The 24,425-nt window shown below is 43.1% G+C and overlaps 1 protein-coding gene across 1 annotated transcript in view; it reads left to right on the top strand.

The window, feature by feature from the left end:
• The window catches only part of Stard3nl (STARD3 N-terminal like), a 33,967-nt gene extending 11,980 nt beyond the window's left edge, over positions 1–21,987 (top strand). The window contains exons 2-9 of the mRNA XM_057788212.1: positions 4,574–4,856; positions 8,110–8,187; positions 8,681–8,758; positions 10,763–10,816; positions 10,917–11,034; positions 13,652–13,747; positions 20,591–20,664; positions 21,523–21,987. Of these exons, the coding sequence (XP_057644195.1) occupies positions 4,632–4,856; positions 8,110–8,187; positions 8,681–8,758; positions 10,763–10,816; positions 10,917–11,034; positions 13,652–13,747; positions 20,591–20,649 (708 nt within the window). The 5' untranslated portion in view covers positions 4,574–4,631 and the 3' untranslated portion in view covers positions 20,650–20,664; positions 21,523–21,987. The remainder of the gene's footprint in view (positions 1–4,573; positions 4,857–8,109; positions 8,188–8,680; positions 8,759–10,762; positions 10,817–10,916; positions 11,035–13,651; positions 13,748–20,590; positions 20,665–21,522) is intronic.
• Positions 21,988–24,425: the final 2,438 nt, after the last annotated feature.

The raw sequence follows: 24,425 nt of genomic DNA, 5'->3' as shown, positions 1-24,425 counted from the left end.
TTATCCACTGAGCCATCTCACAGACCCTGGTTGTTTTGAAAATTGTTATTTAAGCCAGGTCTTTCATCACTTTTTATGTCTGCTCTTTATGTTCTTTTCATTTTCAAGAGTGTTCACACTGCTGTCTTTACTGTTTTGTTTTGTTGACTTTTTTTTTGTTTTTGGCCTCTGATTAATTACTTCCTTATAATTGATTGCTTCCTTATAACTACATTCAGGTTAAATATTTATAGTGGGGAGTATGCTATAATGTTTATTGCAATGCAATAAATGATATCATGTGAGCTTGTTCCAGTACCAATCCAGGTGCTGACTGTCAGTTCTCCCCTCTATAAAGGCGTATTGTCCCCCAACAGAACTGAACCACTCAAGAGGTAATACTTTGAAGCTCTCTCTCATAAGTTTAATACTTGGTAGCATATACTAATGTTTCTTGCCTAAAGAACACCTATACTGAAATTATAAACCGACTTTTCTAATTTTCTTCCTCCTGTATGTTTATCTGATCTCCTGTCTACTCTTAGCTGTTTTTACAGTAGAGCCACAGTCTATTAAGATTTAGGTTTTCTTTTCCAGCGTGAATTCAACCATGCTGTTACTAGTCATACTTACATCAATGTTCACACTGTCTCCAGTTGAACAGTAGGTGGTCTTTCAAGACAGCTGCACAAAATTTTTTTTAAATAGTCATGAGATTTTGTTTTTTGTATTTTCTAAGAAATTTGTATTATAAAAAATTGTAGAAGTGTTCACAGACTCTAATAGATGCATAGAAATTCTTTGTTATTTCAGTTGTCATACAAAATACTGGATTATATTATTACACCTCCATACATTGTTGATCTTCCTCTCCCAGCCCTTCTTGTAGTTCCTGATGCCACACTCATGGTTTGTATTCTTCACGTTTATGTTTGAGCCCATTCTCCTTCTTGAATTAGTTTTTTTTACATGATATAATTTAGAGGTTGAAATACATATTTTTTCCAGTTTTATATGGTTGTCCTAGCATGCTTTTCTGAAAACAAGCTTTATTTCTTCATTCCATTGCTTTGATATCTTCATCAACAGTCAAATGCCAATATATATGTACATCTATATGGGGCCCAACTATATCTCATGATCTATTATTCATTTATCTTTAACATAGTGACATACTGTTCTGATTGCTGAAGCTTTATGGAAAACCTTTAAGAGACACAGCCTTCTAGTTTGGTTCTATTTCAAGATTTCCTTAGGCATTATCGTCTTTGCATTTTTTTTTATAAAAACATCTTTAAAATTTTTTATTTTTTGAGATTTTATCCCTTCCCTTTCCTACCTGTAAACCTTCCCTTCTTGCTCTTTTTCAAATTTATGATTTTTCATTAGTTTTTGTTACATATGTGTATATATACATATTTGTACATATATAAACATATGTGTGTGTATTTCAAAATACATAAACACAACCTGCTCAGTCTGTATAATGTTATTTGTATATATATTTTCAGGGGTCACCACTTTGTTTTGGATACCCAGTTGGTGTACTATTCCCTGGGGAAGATTAGTCTCCTGCTCTCAGCAGTCTTTAGTTTCCTGTATTTCTTTGTGTAGGGTTGAGTCCTCATGGGCTTTCCCCATCCATGCTATCCATGTTGGCATGTCCGTTGTTATTGTCCTTATTTGCCTCAAGGTAGTCAGAGTCATGAGACTTTGTGGCTGTAGCTTCTGACATTCATGGGGGCACCATCTCACAGCAATTCCTTGATCCTCAGCCTCCTACAATCTTTCTTGCCCCTCTTTAGCATTGGTCCCTGAGAGTGTTTTGTATCCACTGGGACCGGGCCCACAACTCTGCATTATAATTGGTTGTGGTTTTCAGCAGTGGTCTCCATCTGTTGCCAAGAGATGTTTCCTTGGTGAGGGGTACACTTGTCTGCTGGAGTTGTGTCTTTATCAGATAGGATCACCATGTTTAACGCATGTATCAACAGAATGGCCTGGGGGAAAATATAGATGCTCACATGGTTTTGCTGTCCCCTGAATCACAAAAGCCATTTGAAACTGACATTCGTCATTGTTAACCTGTTCACAGTTTACAGACATTGACACTGTCACTTCATGTCTCAGCCAGATCTCTCTTGAGTAGAAATCATTAACCCTTTCTGGGGAAAAAAAAAAAGAATGCAGTAAAGCAAAGCAAATATTTCAGCTTTGTAGACCATCGATTTTCTTCTGCAGATGTTCAATGTTCATTCCTGGTGTTACAGTATCTAAGACAGTACATATAGAATAGCAGAATTCTAGTAAAACTTTCAGAAATGTGATTTGGCTGACTTAATGTGAGCAAAAACAGCAAGTATAGACTTTAAATGTGTGGATATGGTCTGCCTCGTCTCTTATGCTCCTTCACCTTTCATGACAAAAAAATGCCTATGGTTTATATGGTCCAAGGAGATGGCAGACAGGGCAAACCTAGCCCTAACATAGTGTGAAATCAAGGTGTGGGAGACAGAGTTGCTTAGCTGTGAATTTGACCTGTGAACTTCAGAATGAATAAAGGTTGTTTTAAGTTTTATATAATTAAGCTGCTCAGCCAATAGTAGAATGTTGTTGACCCAACTGACATGGAAAATACTAAAATATTTTCAAATTTTGAAGCATTGCTTTCTTTTTACAACACGCTGAAGTTGATTCCTACAGAGATTCTCAGAATGTTTTTGCTGATTTGCCGAATCTGAGGAGAAAAGTAACCCAAACACCGTGAACTAATATCACCCAGTTTGGAGGAACATGAAAGAGTGCTGTGGACATTCTTGGCCGATTCTGTTCTGAATCCTAACAGTGTGACGTGTGGTCAAAGTTCCTCCTGTTTTAAACTGTGTACAAAGTACACTTGAAAACTGAGGCAAACGTAAAAGGAGAAAAATAAAATCTCCTCACTTATATATCACATTTTCTAGATTCTGATATGTCATGAATACATTTTTAAGAAATTAATTTTATAGTCATATATGTACACATGTATGTGCTTCATTTAGCATTAGAGTTTTATTACAGTTATTATAATCTAAGCACTGTCCTAACTTATTATAAAGGCTTGATAAAGGATCCCTTTGAATCAGTCTTCCATGGCTATTCCAGGAATATCCTTATCTGCTTGTTTCTTTTTATTAGATAGCAGGTTAATTTTGTAATTGAAACTATTACAAATATTTATTTTATTGATTAAAAATTGTAATGGAAATTTTATTGAAAGGCTACACATACATGTCCATGAATGTAAAACTACCAAGTGAACACAGGGTCAAAAGATAGAACTTTACCAAGTTCCCTAGACACACTCCTGCTTTGAGCCTCCAGTCACCAGCTCTTCCTTCAAGGCAGCTACTAACTGACCTCCCATACAGTAGATTAGCTTTCTATTAAATGTCTGTGGTTTGGTTAATTTCCTTTAAACCTGTGAAAGTAGAGTTACTGTAGCAAGAAGTATATTGTAAGATACCAGTTCATATTATTAGATTGCTTTAAAAAACAGTGTTATATCTTGCCAGCACATGATAAAAATGTGTGGAGAGGGCGTCTGTGCCTGAGCATGGGAGAGTGGAGAGCAGTGACAGGTGGAAGGGGAGAGAATGCGGGAAGCAAGTAAGACGGAATGAGACCACACTGCCTGGGGGAATCTTAGCCATCTGTTTAAGTTCTCTTTCTTCCTAAAAATGATCTTGGCCTGAATGCTGCCTGTCAGTCGTGTGACAGTTAGGAAAGTGAGCATATGAATTGGACACAAGGTACCTCCCAGCTTTCTGTCCACGTTCATGCTCAAAGCAAAACATGAGTATCAGCGGGGCCTAAAGCACAAGCATAGTCCTTCCCTGGATGGGAAGCTGAGGTGCCCAGCAGTGCGGCCACCCACTGTTTCCATCCCGTGACCTCACCCCATTTCTGAGGACCCTGCTCATTTAGATGACTCCTGCAGTCTGATTCTAGAATGAGTCACTTGAGGTCTTGGGGAACCCCGACGTGGAATCGTGACTTATATAATTATCAATCTGGTTTTTGTATAGTGCTTGACTTTGGGGGATATAAATCCTACCTTCCTAAGAAGATGCCCAGAAAAACAAACTTGTTTATGAAGAAGGGATGGGGAAATGGCAAATTTAATGATGTCTTTGTGGTAGAAAACAATTCCTCACTGGGAACTATGTTATAGTTTGTTTCTGTGTTCTGCTTCCATCCTCTGGCCCATGGATGATGACAAGACCATGGCGTTTTATCTACTGGTGTGGCAAAGAGCTGGCTCCAGGTTCCGGAAAACGCTTTGGCATTTGTGCTTAATACCCCGACTTCATCATTTCCTACAGTAACCTTGTTTTCTCCTTTATTGGCATTCTTTCTAAAGCAGCCACTTAGTAATATGGAGTACAAGTGTTGCTTCTTATTTTACTTCCTCTTTTTTTCCTCTCTCCAAACTTAAGTGTCTTATGACAAAGCACTGTGGCTCAGTTAGACTGAATCTCCCAGGGGTGAGGGTAGCCTGCTTGTATGACCCCAGTATGGGTTTAATATGGATTTTCTCTTTTGTCCTCTGCAGGTTGCTTCCCACTAGGGATGGTGGAGTTGAATGGAGACTCCTGCAGTCCTCCTCCAGGATGAACCACCTGCCAGAAGACATGGAAAATGCTCTGACCGGGAGCCAGAGCTCACACGCTTCTCTGCGTGACATCCATTCCATCAACCCCGCGCAGCTCATGGCTAGGGTTGAGTCCTATGAAGGAAGGGAAAAGAAGGGGATATCTGATGTCAGGAGGACTTTCTGCCTGTTTGTCACCTTTGACCTCTTATTTGTAACATTACTGTGGATAATAGAGTTAAATGTAAGTTGATTTTGTTCATAGCTTCTTGTTTCCAGAGGTACAAAAATTTACATTTTTTCCCCTCATCCTTTTTGTCTTATTTAGTGAATTCCATCTTTTTTTTGTAATGATGCAGTATAACCTAGCTCCAGCAGACTTAATCTTTTCTTTTTAGTGTTAGTGTAAACACACCTGGTGAACTTCAAGTTCACTTCCTCTGGGATTATGAAATTTGAGTTCCTGGTGCTTATCTTAGTAATAGAGAGCTGGAAGCCGCACAGCCTGTAGGACATTCAGCTGTCTGTCTGTAGGAAGCCTCGCTGGGACACAGCTCTGCTCGTTGTGCAGACGCCTGTTATCCACGTCTGTGTTCTGTGTAGTGCTTGAGTAGTGGAGGAAAACCTGACTTCAAAGGCAAAATGACCATTTCCTGGACCTTTTTACATGAAAATTTACCAGATCTTCCTCTTAAAATCAAATCAAAATGTTGGGCGTGGAGAGATGGCTCAGTGGTTAGGAGCACTGACTGCTCCTCCAGAGGACCCAGGTTCTATTCTAAGCACCAACATGATGGCTCACACATCTGTAAACACCAGTCCCAGGGGATCCAGTGCCCTCTCCTGGCATCTAAGGGCACTAGGCAAACACATGGTGCAAAAACATATATTCTGTCAACAAAACACCCATATACATAAGATAATTTTTAATATTAAAAATGCTTCTGAAATATGCATTCTTTATTATGTCTGCTCTTTAATTCACTTGTTTAAGATTTTGCAAAAGAGATTACTTCTTCATATTTTATTGGACAAGTTCTAGAATAATTTGGAGAACTATGCAATTATGTCGCCCATTAATTATCAAATATAATGCAAATTTTAACATAGCTTGTTTTAAATTCTCTAGTCCTACATTAATAAAATTAAAACAAACAGGTGAAAGTTATTGTACTATCACACTTGTCTAAACCAGATGCTGTTATTCTTAAAGCCTTGGGTCTGTCTGCTTGTGTCGCCTACTCCTCACCTGAGCCCTTCTGGAAGATACACCTCTGTGCACACACTGTCTCCCTTATTTGCCAGCGGTTCATTTCATTCCTCCCATTCTGGCCTCCTGCTTTCACCCTGGAACAGACTAGGATCTACCTTAAGACCGCTATCGTAGTATTCCTTCTGCATGAACTGATTGATTTCCTGTATCCTCTTGGAGATTGTGAGAACCGTGGTGCTGGTGTCAGTGTAACTGTCACCATTATTCTGTCTGTCCTGCCACTGTCTGAATCTGTGTGTTGTGATTCTTCGTTGCTGTTGTCTTTTACATACTGGCAAGCTCCTGACGGACATTGTTTTACTTTCTGAAGTATTTCCTGTATCTGAAACAATGCTGGGCATGCAGTAGATTCCTGGCGGATACTTTCTGAATGAGTGAAGATCATTGTAGCAGTTGTGAGCAGCTGGATTAAGCCAGAGGCAGGATGGCAGCAAGCACACAGTCAGAAGCGGTGACGGACTTGTTGAAAGTCCATTTGTATCCACCCCAGTGTTTAAGACCACTTGTTAATGGAACCCAGAACAGTATAGGCACACTGTCCCTTACCCAAGGTGCTTGGCCTCAGAAGTGCTTTAGACTCCAGATTTTGTATTAGAATATCTACATAGATATAGCAGAATATCTTGGGACTGAGACCCAATGTAACAACAAATTTACTTACTTATACTTTATTCACATAGTCTGATGACCAGGCTATACCCTTTAGTGGACATGAAGGTGAACTGTCCACACATGAGGTCAGGTGTGGACGTTCCCACTTGTAGGATGTGTGTACTCTAGGCAACCTCAGGTTTTGAAGCAGTTCAATTTTCAGATGTGTGGGTAAGGGATGCTTGGTTTATTCTAGAAAGATGATTGGAAAGAGATTTGAACTGTAGCTGGTCTTGTTAAATGAGAATTTAAAGTACAAGTTTGGTTTTTCGAGACAAGGTTTCTCTGTGGCTTTGGAGCCTGTCCTGGAACTAGCTCTGTAGACCAGGCTGGTCTCGAACTCCCAGAGATCCGCCTGCCTCTGCCTCCCGAGTGCTGGGATTAAAGGCGTGCGCCACCATCCACCGGCTAAAGTACAAGTTTGGATCACAGACATAAACAGTAAGAATTCCGCTTGTAGGCAGAGAGTCAAGGATAAAGTGCACCCGGATAGCAAAGAAAAGTTTTTCCCCCTGACCAGTGTGCACCCAGGAAACAGAAGCAGGAGGGAGATGTTTGTGCTTGAGAACCTTCTTTGCTTGGGCCGCTGGAAGTAACTATTCATTCAATATTCTGGGCAGCAACTTTCTGTAGTTTGCAGAGCACAGCATGACGGTAGGTGACTACTTGCATATGATCTCTTTGCTTCTACGCTTCATGTGTGCAGATCAGCAGTCAATTAGGTCTATAACTGACCAATACTTGTCACTCAGAGCCCTAAACGCCTCATGAGTTGTAAAGCATGGTGGAATAGTGGTCATGTTTTGCCTCCGTTTTTGTAGCAAATGCAAGTCAGTGGAATAGCTAAGGCCCCCTCTTTCTTTGTGACCATTTATTTCTATTTCAAGTTGAACAATTTTGGAACCTTGTGAAATAGTTCTTCATTAATTCCCCTTCTTACCCAGTTGCCTGTTTAATTGTTCTATCCTTTTTTCAGACTCTTGTCTTTAAGACTGCATTTGTAATCAGAAATTCATATTGACCAGCTGAACCACAGCTCAAGGCTATAGAGAGCCAGCTTGGGCTGCATAAATGGCCTAGAATATGACTCCTACTTGATTATTACCTTAAATATTTCTCTGTATAGTTTGATCTGTATAATTCTTTATTTGGCCATTTAAAATTCAATTTGGTAGTATGAATAACAAATAAAAAGGTTATCCTGTTGGATTTTATTGTCCTCATTCACTATAACTTTGTTATACATGATTGTAGATCAAATCTGTTCCTTATTTTAATACAAGAAAATCTATGAGTGTCAAATTTTTAAATGTCAAGAGCAAATTAAAACAAAACTAGCCAGAGAAAATGTTGGCACATATGACCTGTGTCATGGCAACTGGCCTTGGGGATGGTTACTATGAGATTAGGGTCCCTGGCTCTTCCAAGAAATCTGTGAAGACGAATCAAATTGATAGAATTTATTTTTGTTTCATCTTTGGACATTTCTGGGTTCCAGGGAGGTTTGCAGGGAAGTGTATAGAAACCTTATATTGATTCTCACTCACTTCTCTCCTCATTTGGCTTCTCCTAGGTGAATGGAGGCATCGAGAACACACTGAAGAGGGAAGTGATTCATTATGACTACTACTCTTCCTACTTTGATATATTTGTGAGTACTTTTATATCTTAATTCAGATATAATAAAACAGACAGCAAGAGGCGAGGTCCCTTGAAATAGGCCATAAATGCCATGCTATTTTTCCTTCCTTTGAGCACTGACCCTGTTTCTTTTCCCTGAATTACCTGCCCCCTCAGTGTTCTCTGTCTCACTAAGAAGTTGATGGTGCGAGAAGAGTCAAGGTAAATGAGAGACAAGAAAAGCCAGCAGCAGGAGCCTCCCCACACCTATCCGCCCCTAGTGGAAGTAGAACACACTGACAGGACCTGGTCCCTGGAAGGAAGAACAAGTCCCCCTCTCTTTTTTTCTGTCCTCCTATTTATATTGATAATAAGGACTTGATTTGAAACCTTGGCTAGAAAAATCTAGGGCCGCAGTTCCACACTTCCACGTGATGCACTGGGAGCCATGTCTCTCTGGGCTGTTCACAGCTGAGTCAGAAAACCGTAGTAAATTGTAACTTTTCTTACCGTTTTCCCCTCAGCTTTTGGCAGTGTTTCGATTTAAAGTGCTGATACTTGGATATGCTGTATGCAGACTGCGCCATTGGTGGGCAATAGCGGTGAGTGTGTGGCATCGTGGGTCATCTCCAGGCCTGGTGGCCAGGCTGCTCCCAGCAGACTATTGAGAGGAGACAGGATTTTAAGGCGTTCTAATTTTACCAGTTTTTTTTCTAAATCCCCTTCTTCCCTCACTTGAGTAGGTTTAATTTGCAGGCCTTGCTGCAGTGAAGACAGTTGGTTCAGTTACTGGCATGGTCTTTAGTGGGGAGTCTAGCAGCCAAGGAAGACACACCGGCCAGGCTTCTCCTTCTCCCTCTCAGCTTTCAGATAAGAGTGGAGGGCAGCACTTCCAACTGAGATATGTGGAGAATGCCTTGCTTTTGATGATACCCCCCCCCCCGCCCTCAATCCCCACCCGATGGTCTATGTTAGTTACTTTTATCACTGAATTAATTAATTCAGTGTAAGTAATTGCTATATTGGTGTAAGCAACTTGAGAAGGGAAGAGTTTCTTTTGCTCACAGTTTGAGGTGGGAAGGCATACTTGGAGTGTGAAGCCGCTGGTCACATGGCATCCATGGTCAGGAAGCAGAGAGATGGATGCTGGTACTCAACTGACCCCAGCCCATGGAACGGTTTTGCCACCATTCAGGGTGGGTCTTCCCCCTTCCTTTAAACCTCTCTGGAAACACCATCACAGACATGCTCAGCGGTTTATCTGCTAAGTGATTGTAAGCCCCAACATGTTCTTAGACATGTGAGCCAACTGTCAAAGAGGAGAAAGCCATTGTCATTCACTTCCTTTTGTTCCTCCAGCTTCTCCAGACCAGCAGACCACCTCCGCAGTCTCTTCCCTTGCATCTAGCATGGAGACGGGGCGCATTCTTTTCATTCTCAGTTAATACAAAGAAGCTGCATGTTAGAGTCAGTTGGCTGTCTGCATCATTTTTGCCATGTCTGTGGCGTCCTGAGTGATGCTCATCCTTTCCACACACCTAGTGAGGCAGGTGGAGGACAGGTGCAGATCTGTTGAGCTCCTTAAACTAGAGGGCGCTCAGGAGCAAGGTGCAATGCACCAGCAGTAGCAGTCTTTACTGGGCTGGTATGCACGGAAGCAGTACTGCCCAGGAGATAGTCGTCCAGGACGGCTCTGCCTGTGCCGCCTTCCACACCACAGAGTGCAGGGCAGACTCGCTGTCACTTGGGAGTCTCATTTCCAGGACGTAGCTGACCTTTCTTTCAGCAAGTCTGAGTCCTGTCTCTTAAGCTAACATCGTGGTGGTTTTGATTATTATACCTTTCCATTTTGCCAGAACATTCTGCATTTGGGATGTTCAGTTACAGAGTCTCCATGTAGAGTCATGTTTGCCAGATTGCCCATCTCGGCATTTCTTATAGAAGAGATGTGCACGGACTTGTGCAGAGAGTCGCAATAAAGCACCTGCTTTCATTTTCAGATAGATTTTCACTTAGTTCAGATGGTACTGTGTTTCATCTCAGATAGTCTAAATAAGGAATGGTCAAATCCTATTTTTGTTTCTGATTATTTGATTTATTTGTAGGAAGGGCAAATCAGCTAAGACAAGCAATCAGTATCAGTCTTTAAAGTAAATTATTGTCTGCTATTGAAGTGTTTCTCGCAGTGAATTCCTTGGGGTGTGTGTCTGCTTCGTTCTTATAGACAAAGACTCAGTATGTCCTCACCTCCATCCTGCCGGGTCGCTCTCCTTAGGCTTCTCCCTGCTGAGGTCTCAGTTGGAACAGTGCTCAGCATGGTCACAACTCTAAGCATGTCACCTATCCTTTCTGACGTGTACTAGAGTTGTACCTCGCTCTGACAAGAAGTTTCCCAGCACATTAGTTGGGAAGTAAACATCTACCCAGATCGTGTGCCACAGGAAACCCATTTCCCCAGCATGGGTGTTTGGGAGAGCACAGATAATGTGGGAAGTAGCCGGGCTTAGCACAGTTCGCTCAGACACTGTCTGCCCCTGGCCCAGCTTTCTTATTGAGGGAGGCATGAAGTGCCCTGTTTGAGAAGTGTTATGTTGTGTGTCTTGCAGTTGACGACAGCAGTGACCAGTGCCTTTTTATTAGCAAAAGTCATCCTCTCAAAGGTAGGTGTGGCTCTCCTTCCCTGTACCGTTGCCCTCTGCCGTGGTGAAGCCGTGTGTGAGCTGATGGTGACCACTTTCCCTCCACACTCCTGTTCTTCAGCTCTTTTCTCAAGGGGCGTTCGGCTACGTGCTGCCCATCATTTCCTTCATCCTCGCCTGGATTGAGACCTGGTTCCTGGATTTCAAAGTGCTGCCTCAAGAGGCAGAAGAAGAAAACAGTAAGTTATTTGCCCTTTCAGCCTCCCAGGCTTGCACACACCACACTGTAGGGAACTGTTGTGACTTCTTACCATGAGGGACGCTTCGGGGACCAAACTGAGGCAGTTAGGCACATGTTCCTCAGAGGCTGTGTCAGAACTGAGGGAAGTGGGTGTGTAGGTGAGCGCAGAGTGGCACAGTGACCCCTCTTTCTGGCTGCTGGACCAGGCTTCCCCTAGAAGGTATGGCCCTGGTCCAAGAGACAATCATAAAATAACAAAAATAGCCCCGTGCTTCCTTCCTACTCCCTGGGTGACCTTATCTTCACTCACTATAAGGGACCCTGTAGGATGCTAAGCTTTTATACAGAACAGAACTGTCCCTTTCAGGGGCAAAAAACGGTGAACCAATTTTAAGTGAGTGGGAGCAGCAGTTTTAACAAAGCCAGTGGCTCTGTAAAGTGCTTTATTGCAGTGTATACAGCAGGCTTAGGATGGGCTGCAGATAGAACAGACAGTTGAGTTCCTGGCAGTGGGACTATGGTGGTTCATTTGGAGTTCAGAGTAGACTCCAGCTATAGCAGCATCCTGCTCTTGGAGCCTCCTGCTATCTTCCTTTGAGTGACTGAGTGACATCTGGCACCATATTCTCCTAAAATCTAACCAAGTTATTACATAACCACATGGTATCTAGTGTACGAGGGTGTTTAGGAGGAAGGTCAAATGGTCCATTGAGAGCTGTGTGGTTGGTTCCTGGCCTGGGTTCTTCTCTGTTGAAACGGTTAGTGGAGGGAGACACAGCGCTGTCTGCCCCTCTGGGAAAGAGTTTCGCTAGGCATGCTGTTTCAGATATATCCCTGTTGGACCCTTTCCCAGAATCTGCCTCGGTTTGCCCTAACAGGAAAAAAATCTTGTGTTTTATAGAAAATTAAGCATAATTATAGCTCCAAAAGCAACAGGATCAAGAATCACTTTACATGAACTTTGATTTGAAAAACTTTCTTCACAGAGAGAGGCAAACTGAATTCTAATTCAGAAGTGAATTTACAGAGTATACCAAGCAGTGTAACAGGATTCTTCTGCTATTCTGTGTTCATTGTCCTAGTAGGGAGAGGGAATATCAAGTTAGCATAGGGAGGCCACTTTTATTACATACAGACACCAAACTGAGCATTATTGAAAGTGTGTCAAGTGCTCACATGACTAAAGTTTGAATGGTTTGTGATTAAAGTTGTTTTACAGTATCTGGTAAAGCTGGACACAAAGGCTGGAGAGACATACACAAATAAATAAACATGAAAAAAATTAGAAAGAAGTAAAGTAAAGTGAGCCAGTATTATCCTCACATAGAGTCTAGTTTATAATGTATGTATTAAATACACACACACACACACATCTGTAGGCACAGTATGCCATGTAGAAAGATGAGCAGGAATATTAGGTGCTGAGAGGACAATGCAAGTAAGGGACACATGACTCACGAGAGAGGATGTAAAGATAGTTGTCTCTCTGGTTTTTAACTTTTTTTTCTTCTTTTTGGGTGGTGGATAAATGTGTTAAAATGTTACTGAGATGAAAAGTGGCTGTCCTAACTATATAGCAGTTCATAGATAGAGAGTTCAGTACCGGGCAAGTGTTGGTTGAGTGGCTACACTCATCTAACCTGTGTGATGTTTTGTGAGTTTACTACAGTAAAGTGATTTTTACATTAAAAAATAAAAACACATTCCATGAAGTTCAAAGCAGCATTTTCCGTCACTGTAGTGGCACAGGGGACGCATACCGGGCACCTGCTGTGGTGAGGTACCTGCTACCACAGTTCCTAATGCTGACACTGATTGGAGCAGGAAAGCTGCAAGGATGGATGGTCTCCTCCTCCTCTGAGGCTGTCACTCCACTCTTCACATGAGAAAAATTAAATAAAATAGACAGCAGGGCCAGAGCGATAGCTCCGCTGTTAAGAGTGCGTCCTTCTCTTATAGAGGGCCTGAGTCTGGTTCCCAGCACGCAAGTAGGGTGACTCACAACTGACTGTAACTCCTGCTCCTAGGGACCAGATGCCCTCTTCTGGGTCTATAAATATCTGCACCCACATGACCATACTCCAACATGGATGCAGACACACAGGCATCCTGGAGCACGTGCATGCATACACTCACATAATTAAAAAATATTGAAAAACTAAAATAAGTAAATAGCAATTTATTGTCTGCAGCACTCGCTACATGTTGGTGGTAAAAGACCATGTAGGCATCATAGTTGACATCTGCTGTTTCTCTAACCAAGTCTAGATGGTAGACCATTTGCCCATGACGACTAGGTTTGATTTCACTTTGTGAAATTAGTGTTAAAATTGATGTGGATGTTTGTAGTGAAATAAGAATATTCGAGGGATTGAAGCTCTGAATATTGAACCCAGGAGTAATTGGAAATGATTATTAAAACTTTTTTCTTTAATCTTCATAGAGTTGATGTGTAGTTTATTAATGAAATCTTTATTTGATGGTTGAAAGATTTTCAAAGTTTTGCTAATAGCTTATTTGATGTATTTAAATACCATTTTTATAACAGTTAATCTTGCCAGGAAGATACCAGGAAGGCAATGTGGCTCTTAGCATCTGCATTTCTTCTCTCCCAGGACTCCTGCTCGTTCAGGATGCATCGGAGAGGGCTGTTCTCATCCCTGCAGGACTTTCTGATGGTCAGTTTTACTCCCCTCCTGAGTCTGAAGCAGGTAAAGAAAGCAGTCCCTTGCCATTTGTGTTTGGTTTGTCTTGAAGCCTCTCTATTTTTCCCTCTTCTGCCTCCTGCTCTATTTCCCAGTCATTTCAGCAGATACTGAACATGGCGTGCTATAAAACTAAGTAGGGAGAGTCTCCCAGGAGACCGTTGATGAGACAGATGTAAAGAGAGAAGTCCTGGGATGGCATGCCTCCATCCCTAAACCAGCCTTCCTCTAGGGTTGCTCATGGCTGAGAGAGGCAGCTCCATCTAAGTGCTCCTATCAGGAAGTGTCTCAGGACTGCCTCCCTCTCTCATGGTCGATACCCCACCATTCATAGGCTTTTGATTGGCCTATGTTCTCTGCATCATCTGCTTCAAGTCACACCATTCTACCGGCTCCAAACAGATAGCATTTCTGGGTTTACTGTCTGTCACTTCTTCTCCTGTACAGCTACTGGGTTTGCTTCTCAACAACCAGCTGCCAGAGTGCTCTTAAAAATAACAATGGACTTTACTATAGTAGCAGCAATAGGCCCTGACCAAAAATGCACAAAGGTCTAAAATAGAATAAATATTTTCCAAAGAAGGTGTGCAGAAAGCCAGTTCTGTGTAGAAGCATGCCCACACCCATAGTCTTTGTGAAGAATACAAACAAGGCCATGCTAAGGTACCAGTGTGCCCTGTTAATGTAAGTATTTTTTTTAAATGCCCTACATTTGCTGAGGACACAGAACAGGTCAAACCTGTATGAGAGGAGAAAATGGTCCCTGTAGAAAACAGCGTGGTGTTTCCCAGCAAAATTCAACTTAGAATTTATTATGCTATCACTCAGCAGTTGCTTCTCTGGCTGTCTGACTAAGAAAAAGGAAAGCAAACTCTCGAGACACAGTGAGCCCCTGTAATCATACCAGCCTTGTGTTCGGTGGCTATCAGCAGGCTAGCACAGAACACGTGGTATCCACGCTGAGATGTACTATAGCCTTAAAAAGGAGTTAAATTCTAACCCATGCCACAGCATCTGTGAGCCTTGAGCAGACTATGTGGAATAAAATAAGCCAGATGCAAAAAGCTAACACTAGCCTGATTGTGGTTATCTGAGGGCAGATCCCAAGAGTCAGTAACAATGGCTGCCCAGGATGGAGGAAGTTGTACCATGAATTGCGCTGATGGTTACACAGTAATGTGACCCTTATGCCACTGCATGGGACACTTCAAAATGGTTAAAATGTTATAGTGGGTGAGGTAAAAATGCCTAAAATACTTGATTTTATTGTTTTGTACAATATAAAAAGTGCCTGTAAAGTCCTGGCAACTTAAAACACTGGAGTGCTGTAGAACGGTACCCTCTCCAGGAGAGCAGGAGGGTGGTTATAATCCCAGGGTTATTAATTAATAGATGTTTTAAACTCAATGGAAGTGTGTGTAACTTTCCATACTATAAATAGATTCATCTTTTGTTAATGTGTAATTAAATGAAGTTCTTCCTCACCAAGCTTTCCAAGTAGACACAGGGCCTCTGTCTGTGGTGTCTGCCACCACCTAGTGGTCCCTTGGGGGATTACCATGAGGTTATGGCTAATGGTAATTTTAGGCCATTTTCTTACACTAATAAACTTTCCAGGCCTGGTTGCCCTCGCCCCCCCCCCCGCCCCCTGACTGTATATCTTGCCCTAAGGTGGCTGTTGTTCTTCTTCCTGCCTTGACACTTTGTCTCCTGGACATTGGCTAGCAGTGGTCATGCTGTGTGGTTTCTGCATTCAGCTGCCTTTTTAGTGTAAAGTCTTAGGTAATGGTAGTACTCCAGAAAGCGTCTTTCTTGTTCCTTTTGCCATGTGACACTACACCATTTATTAGCCAGTGACACCTCAAGTTTTTCAGTTTGAGCAGTGTAAGTAATCAAATTGTGAGCAGCCCCTCGCAGTCCTGAGTTCCTTGTTCGTGCTCTCTCTCCAAGGAACTCAGGACTGCGAGGGGTGCACCCACACACTGAGACAATGGGGATGTTCTATCAGGAACTCACCAAGGCCAGCTGGCCTGGGTCTGAAAAAGCATGGGATAAAACCGGACTCGCTGAACATAGCGGACAATGAGGACTGCTGAGAAGTCAAGAACAATGGCAATGGGTTTTTGATCCTACTGCACGTACTGGCTTTGTGGGAGCCTAGGCAGTTTGGATGCTCACCTTACTAGACCTGGATGGAGGTGGGTGGTCCTTGGACTTCCCACAGGGCAGGGAACCCTGATTGCTCTTAGGGCTGACGAGGGAGGGGGACTTGATTGGGGGAGGGGGAGGTAAATGGGAGGCAGTGGCGGGGAGGAGGCAGAAATCTTTAATAAATAAATAAATAAATAAATAACAAATTGTGAGCAGCCCCATATGTGTTTGGAAATTCAAAATTTATTATTTTTCTTGGATGGGTTTTTAAAAGATTTAGTGAACTGTATGGTAAATATCTCTAGAATGTTTCATGTGCTGCTCTTTGAAATCCTTCATTCTTATGCTCTTCAAGCAGTGGATATTGGCTTAGTTCTCTCTGAATCTTTGTGATGCTGTTTGCCCATTTTGGGGTTTGGTAGTCTAACGAGATGGAAGACAGCCCATTGTGCTTTATCTTACATGTCCCTCGAGATCCTGACAGGTTTTCCTCAGTCCTGTTCCACATGATGGATATGTCTTTTTACTTTATATGTTTTTTCATATTTTCAATTACGTTATTTGATAATCCTGTACTTTTATATAATATAATCTGATCACATTCAACTTCTTCCCCGCCCCCCCAGTCTCCTGCCTTTTTCCTTGGTTCTGTGACCTACTGGTTTTAACCAGAGTCCTTGTGAGCACAGGTGTGAAGCTGTCTGCTGGAGCATGGGGAACTCACCAGTGGCCATACTACTCAAGACAGTGGCCACCCCTTCCCTAGGAGTCACCAACACTCAGTAGCTCCCCAGGGAGGAGTAGGGCCGGCTGAGCCCTCCCCTTTATGATTGACAGTTGATCTCCCAGTCTTGTGAAGGCAGCTGCAGCTGCTGGGAGTTTATTATCCAGTGTCCACATCATATCCATCAGACAGTGGTTCACAGCCTCTGTGTTGTCCTGGGTCTCACAGTCGTTCTGCCTTTCCCTGTGATGCTCCCTGAGTCATGGAGGTGATGTGGATGTCCGTGGAGGTGATGTGGATGTCTGTGGAGGCGATGTGGAGGTGCTGTGGATGTCCGTGGAGGTGCTGTGGATGTCCGTGGAGGTGCTGTGGATGTACAGGGAGGTGATGTGGATGTCTGTGGAGGTGATGTGGAGGTGCTGTGGATGTCCGTGGAGGTGATGTGGATGTCCGTGGAGGTGACGTGGATGTCCTTGTTAAGACCCATGGCTCAGCACTCACTTCTCAGCATCCCAAGCAGCTGTGAGATTCTCCATTTACCTTTGTTGATGACGGAAGGAAGCTTTTCTAACCAAGGCTGAAGCCTTTCTCTGGGCCAGCAGGCTTCAGGCCTACTGCCACGTGGTGCCTGGCCTGTGCTGTTTTTGAGTATTATGCTTTAACGTTAGTTCAGCCTGCTTTACGGGTTTGCTCTCTTAGGATGGTATATTTGTAGACACGTCGAAGAGTTCTTTATCCTCACTCTGGGTCATAAGTTTCATGTGGTTTCTGTCTAGAAGTTTCAGTTGAGATGTAGGTATTTTTGTTTGGTTGGTTTTGCATTTTTTAGGATTATAGTTTAATTATTTTTCATATGCAGAGGAAATAAAGGACTGCATGCACAGTCTTTTAATATTGGCTATCTGTGCATTTGTCTTTTAATCACTTAATAAAACAGTGACTCCCGCCGGGCGATGGTGGCGCACGCCTTTAATCCCAGCACTCGGGAGGCAGAGGCAGGCGGATGTCTGTGAGTTTGAGACCAACCTGGTCTACAGAGCTAGTTTCAGGACAGGCTCCAAAGCCACAGAGAAACCCTGTCTCAAAAAAAAAACAAAAAAACAAACAAACAAAAAAAACGGTGACTCCCACTAAACCCACTTGCCATTTGTTAAAAGTCATTTACTGGCATGTGCTAAGTCAGTTATTTCTTTGACTCCTTTTGGATTGGGCTTGACACGTTCTCTTTCTACTTTTTAAAAAGAGTCACTTGTTTTTGCTTGTCTGACTCCAGACCTTTCTTGTGGTCTGATACAGGCATTCAAAACTGTATCTTCTACTAGGCCTTGCTTACTGGTGTCCCATGCATTCTGCCCTGCTGTTTGTTCTGTGGTCCTTGTTTACCACAAGGTTGACCATGGATGAGGCCTCCATGTGGATCCTTCTCCACACTTCTTCAGCCTATGAGATTATGAATTGATGGCTCTCAAAAAAAAAAAAAAAAAGGAAAATTTGGCCAATATATTCCTGATCCCTCCATCCCCAGTGCACATATTGATGTTACCTGGCCAATGTCTGTCTCTACTCATCATCCTGTGTTCTTTCTCTGCTGTGCAAATCAGCTACTGTTTGTCAGTCCCTATTGTGGCCAAATGCCCCTGCCGCCTGCGCCTGTTTCCTGAATCTTTTCCCACAGATGCTCCCGACTCTGCAGCTTCCCCATTCCAGGACTTGCTTTTTCAGTCTCTTCATTTTTAATATTTACTTTTTTTGAAAATCTCTGGCTGCTTTTTCTCTTGCTTTTCTTTCTTACGTTGATTTTATGTATCCTGTGAATGTATTTATTACTTCTGTTTTGATGTTTCTCTGGTTATATAAAGTATCTGGAGACACACGGAGGGTTTATTTTGACTTGTCTGTTTTTTCAGAAGGATCACACTGTGCTGCTGTGTTTTCTTTTTAAAAATAACACTTCCAAAACTTTCTGTTGCATCTTGTTGCCTGTATAGTGTAGCAGTTCTGAACTTGGATTTTTTTCTCTCTCTAAAGGACGCCAATGCTCAGTAAGTTCACCGTGAAATTGCACTCTATATGGGCTTATGCTACTTTATGTGTTTCCTTTTTCTTTTTTGAAAACCTTGACTTTTAAACTTTAAGAAATTTTAAGAAAATGTTTACGTATTCTTTGAAGACTTCCTATATGTATAGGATGTATCTGCACTTCCTCGTTCTAGGTCTCTGTAAGCACCTCCAGCGCATCTGCTTCACAACTTGGCGTTCTCTTTTGTCTTTAACCCATGAGTCCAGTCAGTGCTGTCTATATGTACAGGGTGTTGGGGTGTGGGGGCATTCCATCGGGGCATGGACAGCCTACCAGTGGTCACCCCTAAAGAGTGACTCTCCTGCCCCAGCAGCCATCAGCTGCCAGCACTGCTCCTCTAGGGCAGGCCGTAGGTGCCTCTCTGCCTTCCACACTAGCACTTCTCCAGCACTTCTCACTTGTGTGATCTCGTGCAGTCACAGCAGTGCTGGGAGTTCGTGAGTGCGAAATGTCATGCCGGTGGGCAGAATTTCACACCACCCCTCCCCATCCTCTGGCTCTTACATTCTTGCTTTCCGTTTGAAGTCTCTGCTCTCTGCCGTGCTTAGTGGTATCAGACACTAGACAGAAGTCAGGCTCAAGCTCCTGGTCTAGGCCTCTCTCACATTTACTGCAACCCACGAGGCTCCGCCTCCTTAACTCAGCCTTTTCTCACTCTCCTTCTTAGACTCCCTCCGTGATTACCAGAATGCTACATACTTCCATAAAAACGTAAAGCTGCCCTGTCCATCAACCTACAAGCACTGTCCGCATTCACAGCTCATGGTGTTCTCTTCTAGCAGTGTGTGTAATTTTACACCACTCTGCCTCTCTGTCCTACAGTAAAAGCAAGATTCTGTTTGTGGAGCTATGAGTTAAAAACTAGTTACTATCATTTTGCTGTGGACATTTTGAAATATTCAAAAATATATAAGTTATATGGTTATTTTCTATTATTCTCATTTGTATATATTCATTTGGCTTTTAAGTTTTGCCATATTCAAGCTTAGAATGTGCAAACTTTACTAACTGTTATGAATTTGCTTTTGCAATAATTTTCTTGTTAAAAATTACATATAAATTAGTTTTAAATGAGTGCAAGTTATTTCACTGAAATATAACTCAAGACAGTAGTTCTGATTTCTGATCTTTAGAGAAAAAGTCTTGAGGATAAATAGTATTTTTATTTAGTATAGATCCAAAGGAAGGGATTTCAGAGCTAGACTGCTTGCTCAGTTGTTGAAAAACCTAAGGCTAAAAACCATCTGTTCAGAAGAGCTGTTCAGTAGTCCATGGACACGTGACCGCCTGGCTGCACTTCTGAAGCATTAGAGTCATCATTGTTCCCAGTTCAACCTGTGCAGTGGTTTTTAAAAACATCTAGATTAAATATTATTTACACGTAAGAATGCATACACAGCGGGGCTAGAGAGACGCGTCGCTGGCTGCCATTCCAGAGAACCTAGATTCGATTCCCAGCACCCACAGAGACGCTCAAAAGTGTCTGTAACTCCAGTTCTCAGAGATCAAATACCTTGTTCAGGCGGGCGTGTGGTGCACAGACATACGTGCAGACAAAGCCCTGTACATATAAAATAGTTTTGAAGGGTACACGCAAGTCTTAACCAAGACGGAGATAAAGGCTAACGACCAATAATAATTCTTGGTGTGTTAGTTCCTTTGACTAGTACGTAAGTGAATCTATTTCACTAAGCTACAGGTATAGGTGGTATTTGAAGTTTCCCTACAGAACCTAAGGTCAAACTTTAAAATGGCAATTTATTAATCTCAGTCTCTTGAGGATTAAGTATGTATTTTTTACATGGAATTTTATGGCTTTATGTCTACATTACAGTGAAAAAAATTATAATATCAATACAAAACCCTGTTTTTCCTTTTCTTTCCCACCTCCTAGGATCTGAAGAAGAAGCTGAGGAAAAACAGGACAGCGAGAAACCACTTTTAGAACTATGAGTTCTGCTCTATGAAGTAAGCGTTCATAAGTGAAATTGTTTCAGCAAAGTGTTTAAGTGTGGGTATTTCCTTTGTATGGACTTGAAGGAAGTGTCTCAGGGTGTGCAGCCATGCAGGGCCAGGCTTGTTCTGCTTGTGCGTGTGTAACAGCTGCACTTTACTCACATGGAGGCCTTCACACTCTATGCTATGACTGCATAGTTTGAGAGATCCCCAGAGACCCACGTTTCTAAGAAAATGAGCATTGATTTAGCCAGCATGTCAGCGCCAGGTGCTGGCTTGATGCAACCACCACTTACTAGTGTCTTCAGGTCCGCTGTCCTGTGAGGTATGGGATTGCTGGTACCTCCATGTCACACTGTAGGGTGGAGAGCGTGGGTGAGGAGCTCGTCTGCGGTGGCACAGCATGAAGTGGGGACCTGAACTCGGGTCCACCTACTTATACCCTGGAGACTTGTGCAGTCTCCTACAGGGCTACATTTCAAGGGTGTTAGTGCTTCTCATAGGAAAGCTGTGAGCTCCTGCCTGGACATTGGTGAGTGTCTTCAACATCCTGCCTGCAAGGACAGTAAGCAAGCCAAAGGCAGCAGCACTTCTGACTGTAGCCACCAGGGAAGAAGCAGACTGTGGTTCTCAAAGCAAGGGCAGCAGACGAGTCCTGTGTCCCTGTCAGTGTCAGCACCCAGCACAGCAGAGCAGCTGGACACACAGGCAATAATCAGCCTTTTGTGAAACCTTTACATTAAAGCCCTGTGTTGTCCTGTCGTTGTCCTTTATGTGTCTGTCACCCTCAGTACAGACTTAGGAAACTGGTAGGCAGCATAGCACTTGGGTCCCATAACTGCCCAATATTTGTCTCCTTTCTCTCCCAAGTGTGAAGAACCCTCACTGCAAGCAGTCCAAGGACAGCAGGTGGAGATGGGGTTCCCTTGACAGTGCAGTGCGGATCTGCTCACTGCTGTTGTGATGAGCGAATGGATTTATTTATGGCGATACCTCATGGACAGTGCTCCACCTCCACTCACATCATCCCTGCCTGTGACCGCTGGGCCGTGCTGTGCGCCTGCTCTCTTCTGTGAGTCTCGGTCTGACCCGATAATGAATAACTCAGTCTTGTGCTGCATCTGAATCAAAAGACTGCTTAATATGTCGAAATAACGATTTTGTAGTAAGTGAGATACCTTTTTATTTCAATTCACAAGATGTATTTTTTGTTTCATGTCTCAGATTTCTTTTGTATTTCTTTTTTAACTCCTTACATTTCACTTGTGTTTTTAAACTCATGCACATGTGCTCTTTATACAGTTTTAAAATAATAAATCCAACATACAAAATTGACTGTTTTGTTTTGTCTATATTATATATTTGGCCAGTAGTGGTAGGGTTGCAAGAAGAAGAAGGTGAGGCCATTGTCCTGTGTTCTGTATGATCCTACTGGAATATCTTGTTCTGAGCTAGGGGTCTGATAGTCGACATACACGGCTACCTGAAAAGGGCATAGATGCCTTTGCGGTCACTTTTCCTGGATGTTTACTTAGCTTGGATTAATATGAATTAATTTACATTATCAGCTGTTTTTCCAGTTTTACTTTCAACTTCCCAGAGGGGCAGACCGTGAGTCTCCATCACTGGCTGTACCTCAGCAGTGCCATGAGGAGTCTGGCAGGGAGTCTGGGGTGCAGCAAGAAGGGTACTCGGGTAGGGATAGTAGAAGGAACTCTCTGGGTCCGTTCTTGTGACTGGACCAACTAGATGACAATTTCTTGTGTCAGGAGTGGAGCAGTATATGCTTCTAGCCATAAGCCAGTGTGGAGAACACCCTAGAGTACTGACAGGAGCAGTAGATGTGGGCCGTCCTCTCCTGGGAACAGTGCAGCAATGTGAAGAAGCTGACTGATGAGACACCAGTGGGCAGTATATGTATGTGGCTGTAAATCAGAGACTAAGAGACCAGACACTGAGATCCTGGAGAGGGCATCTCGGCTGCAGTCATGATTCCTCTGCGGCCTGCGTGTTCACTCCGCGTTCATCCCGTTCGTTCTCTGACTTCTCATTACTGCATACTGATATCCTACAGTTGTTCTTGATATCAGCTTCTGATATCACACACAGGTAAGCCCATGGGTCTGCACACACACACACACCACGCACGCACGCACGCACACACTTGGGGAAGATGACTGTTTCAGTAGCACTGAGTAGACTTCCATTTTTTCGTTCATAAAGCACATTACTGTGGCCCACATCTTCATCAGCCAGAATCAGAATGCACTCCTGCACCTTCTATATTCTGACTAAAATAGATGAAAGCATCAGTATCTCTAAATGAGGTGCCTCAGACCCCCCAGCAGGAAGCTAAGCTGGTGTTGGAGCCACAGAGAATCAGCTGTGTTCCTTAGTGCATTCAAGGGGATGATCAGAGACCTATTGTATGGTCCTGGCATCAGATTCCAACCGAAGCGAATGAGCGTTGAGTATGCACCCGAGTGTAACTCTTTAGTTTGACAGCCAGCCATCTCCCACACAGTGAGACTAGTTTTTTTGTTGTTGTTTTTTTCCAGTAGCCATGGCCTTTTGAAACCCAGCAGAACTGACTGTGGTTTAACTGCCTTTATTTTCTCTTCTAACATCCTGGCTACCCTTGGTGTTGCCCCAGTCAGTGAGTGGGTGGGTTTGACTTTGAGCATTTTCCAGGAAGCAACCACATTGACCAAGCAGGTAGACAAAGATGCCTGAGAAAATGAAGCCATCAGCCACAGAGCTGCAGCCTGCACACCATCAACCTCCAGTGTCCCCTCTCCCCTGCACCTGGCACTCTTCTTGTACGGCTGAGACGTGAGAGCCCAGGTGGACTCCGGAAGAAGGGTGCTGGGAGGTCTGAGACCACAGGAGGCACTGCCTGTGTCCTGGCTACCCACCGTCTCACAAAGCTGCTGCTTCCTATTGTCAGTTTCCGGTCTCTGCATCTGCTCTTCCTGCTTCAGATACAGTTCCATGTCTGTAAAGTGGGGCCAGGAGCTTGGCCTGAAAAGGACTGATCAATTCAGGACTATTCAAGGAGTTGAACAAAATGCAGTTTATGCCCTGGCAGTGCTGACGCATACATGGGCAGCCTGTATATGGCGGATCTGTTGAACTTGTCCATATTGGGTTTCATGGTCTAAGTTGATGAGGACAACTGAGCAGGTCTTTTCCTCCATCGAGGAGTTAATGTAATTTAAATCTAATCTCTAAATCTTGTTCATGTATTGTTCCAAATGTACAGTAGCTCTGTGTGCTTTCCAACAGAACCAGCTTTGTAGACTCGTGCTGATCGTAAACAGTCTTTCCAACAAGAAAGTTAGATATCATTTTAATTCAAATGTAGAAGCTCTAACTTTGCATGTGCCCATTAGAAAAGGTGTGGAATACACACTGAGCTTTCATCCAGCTACCGCATGGAGAACATTTTGTTTAGTATCTCTGCTTACAGAAATGCAGACAGGTGCCATGCCTGCTGGTATTCCTGCATGGTAGGGTGGTAGAGAATGGGAAAAGGACATGAATAGATACATGTAACAGACCCATAAACAGGTCATAAACAGACCTCAACCAGATGACATGTTTGTCTTCAGAAAAAAAATTCAATTGTTGCCACAGTGAGACCTTGTTTTCTACTGGGAAGATTAGCATAGCTCAAATCTGACAAGCCTCTTGTGGGTGTTCACATACACCTGGTCTCCAAAGCTAAGTGGGCTGACTGTCTATGAAGGGTGAGTGGGCAGACCTCAGTGTCA

Source organism: Chionomys nivalis, chromosome 13 (assembly GCF_950005125.1).
Source record: "Chionomys nivalis chromosome 13, mChiNiv1.1, whole genome shotgun sequence".
NCBI classification, from domain to species: domain Eukaryota; kingdom Metazoa; phylum Chordata; class Mammalia; order Rodentia; family Cricetidae; genus Chionomys; species Chionomys nivalis.
The sequence above is the reverse complement of the archived record's forward strand: the minus strand, read 5'-3'. Positions and strand labels throughout refer to the sequence as shown.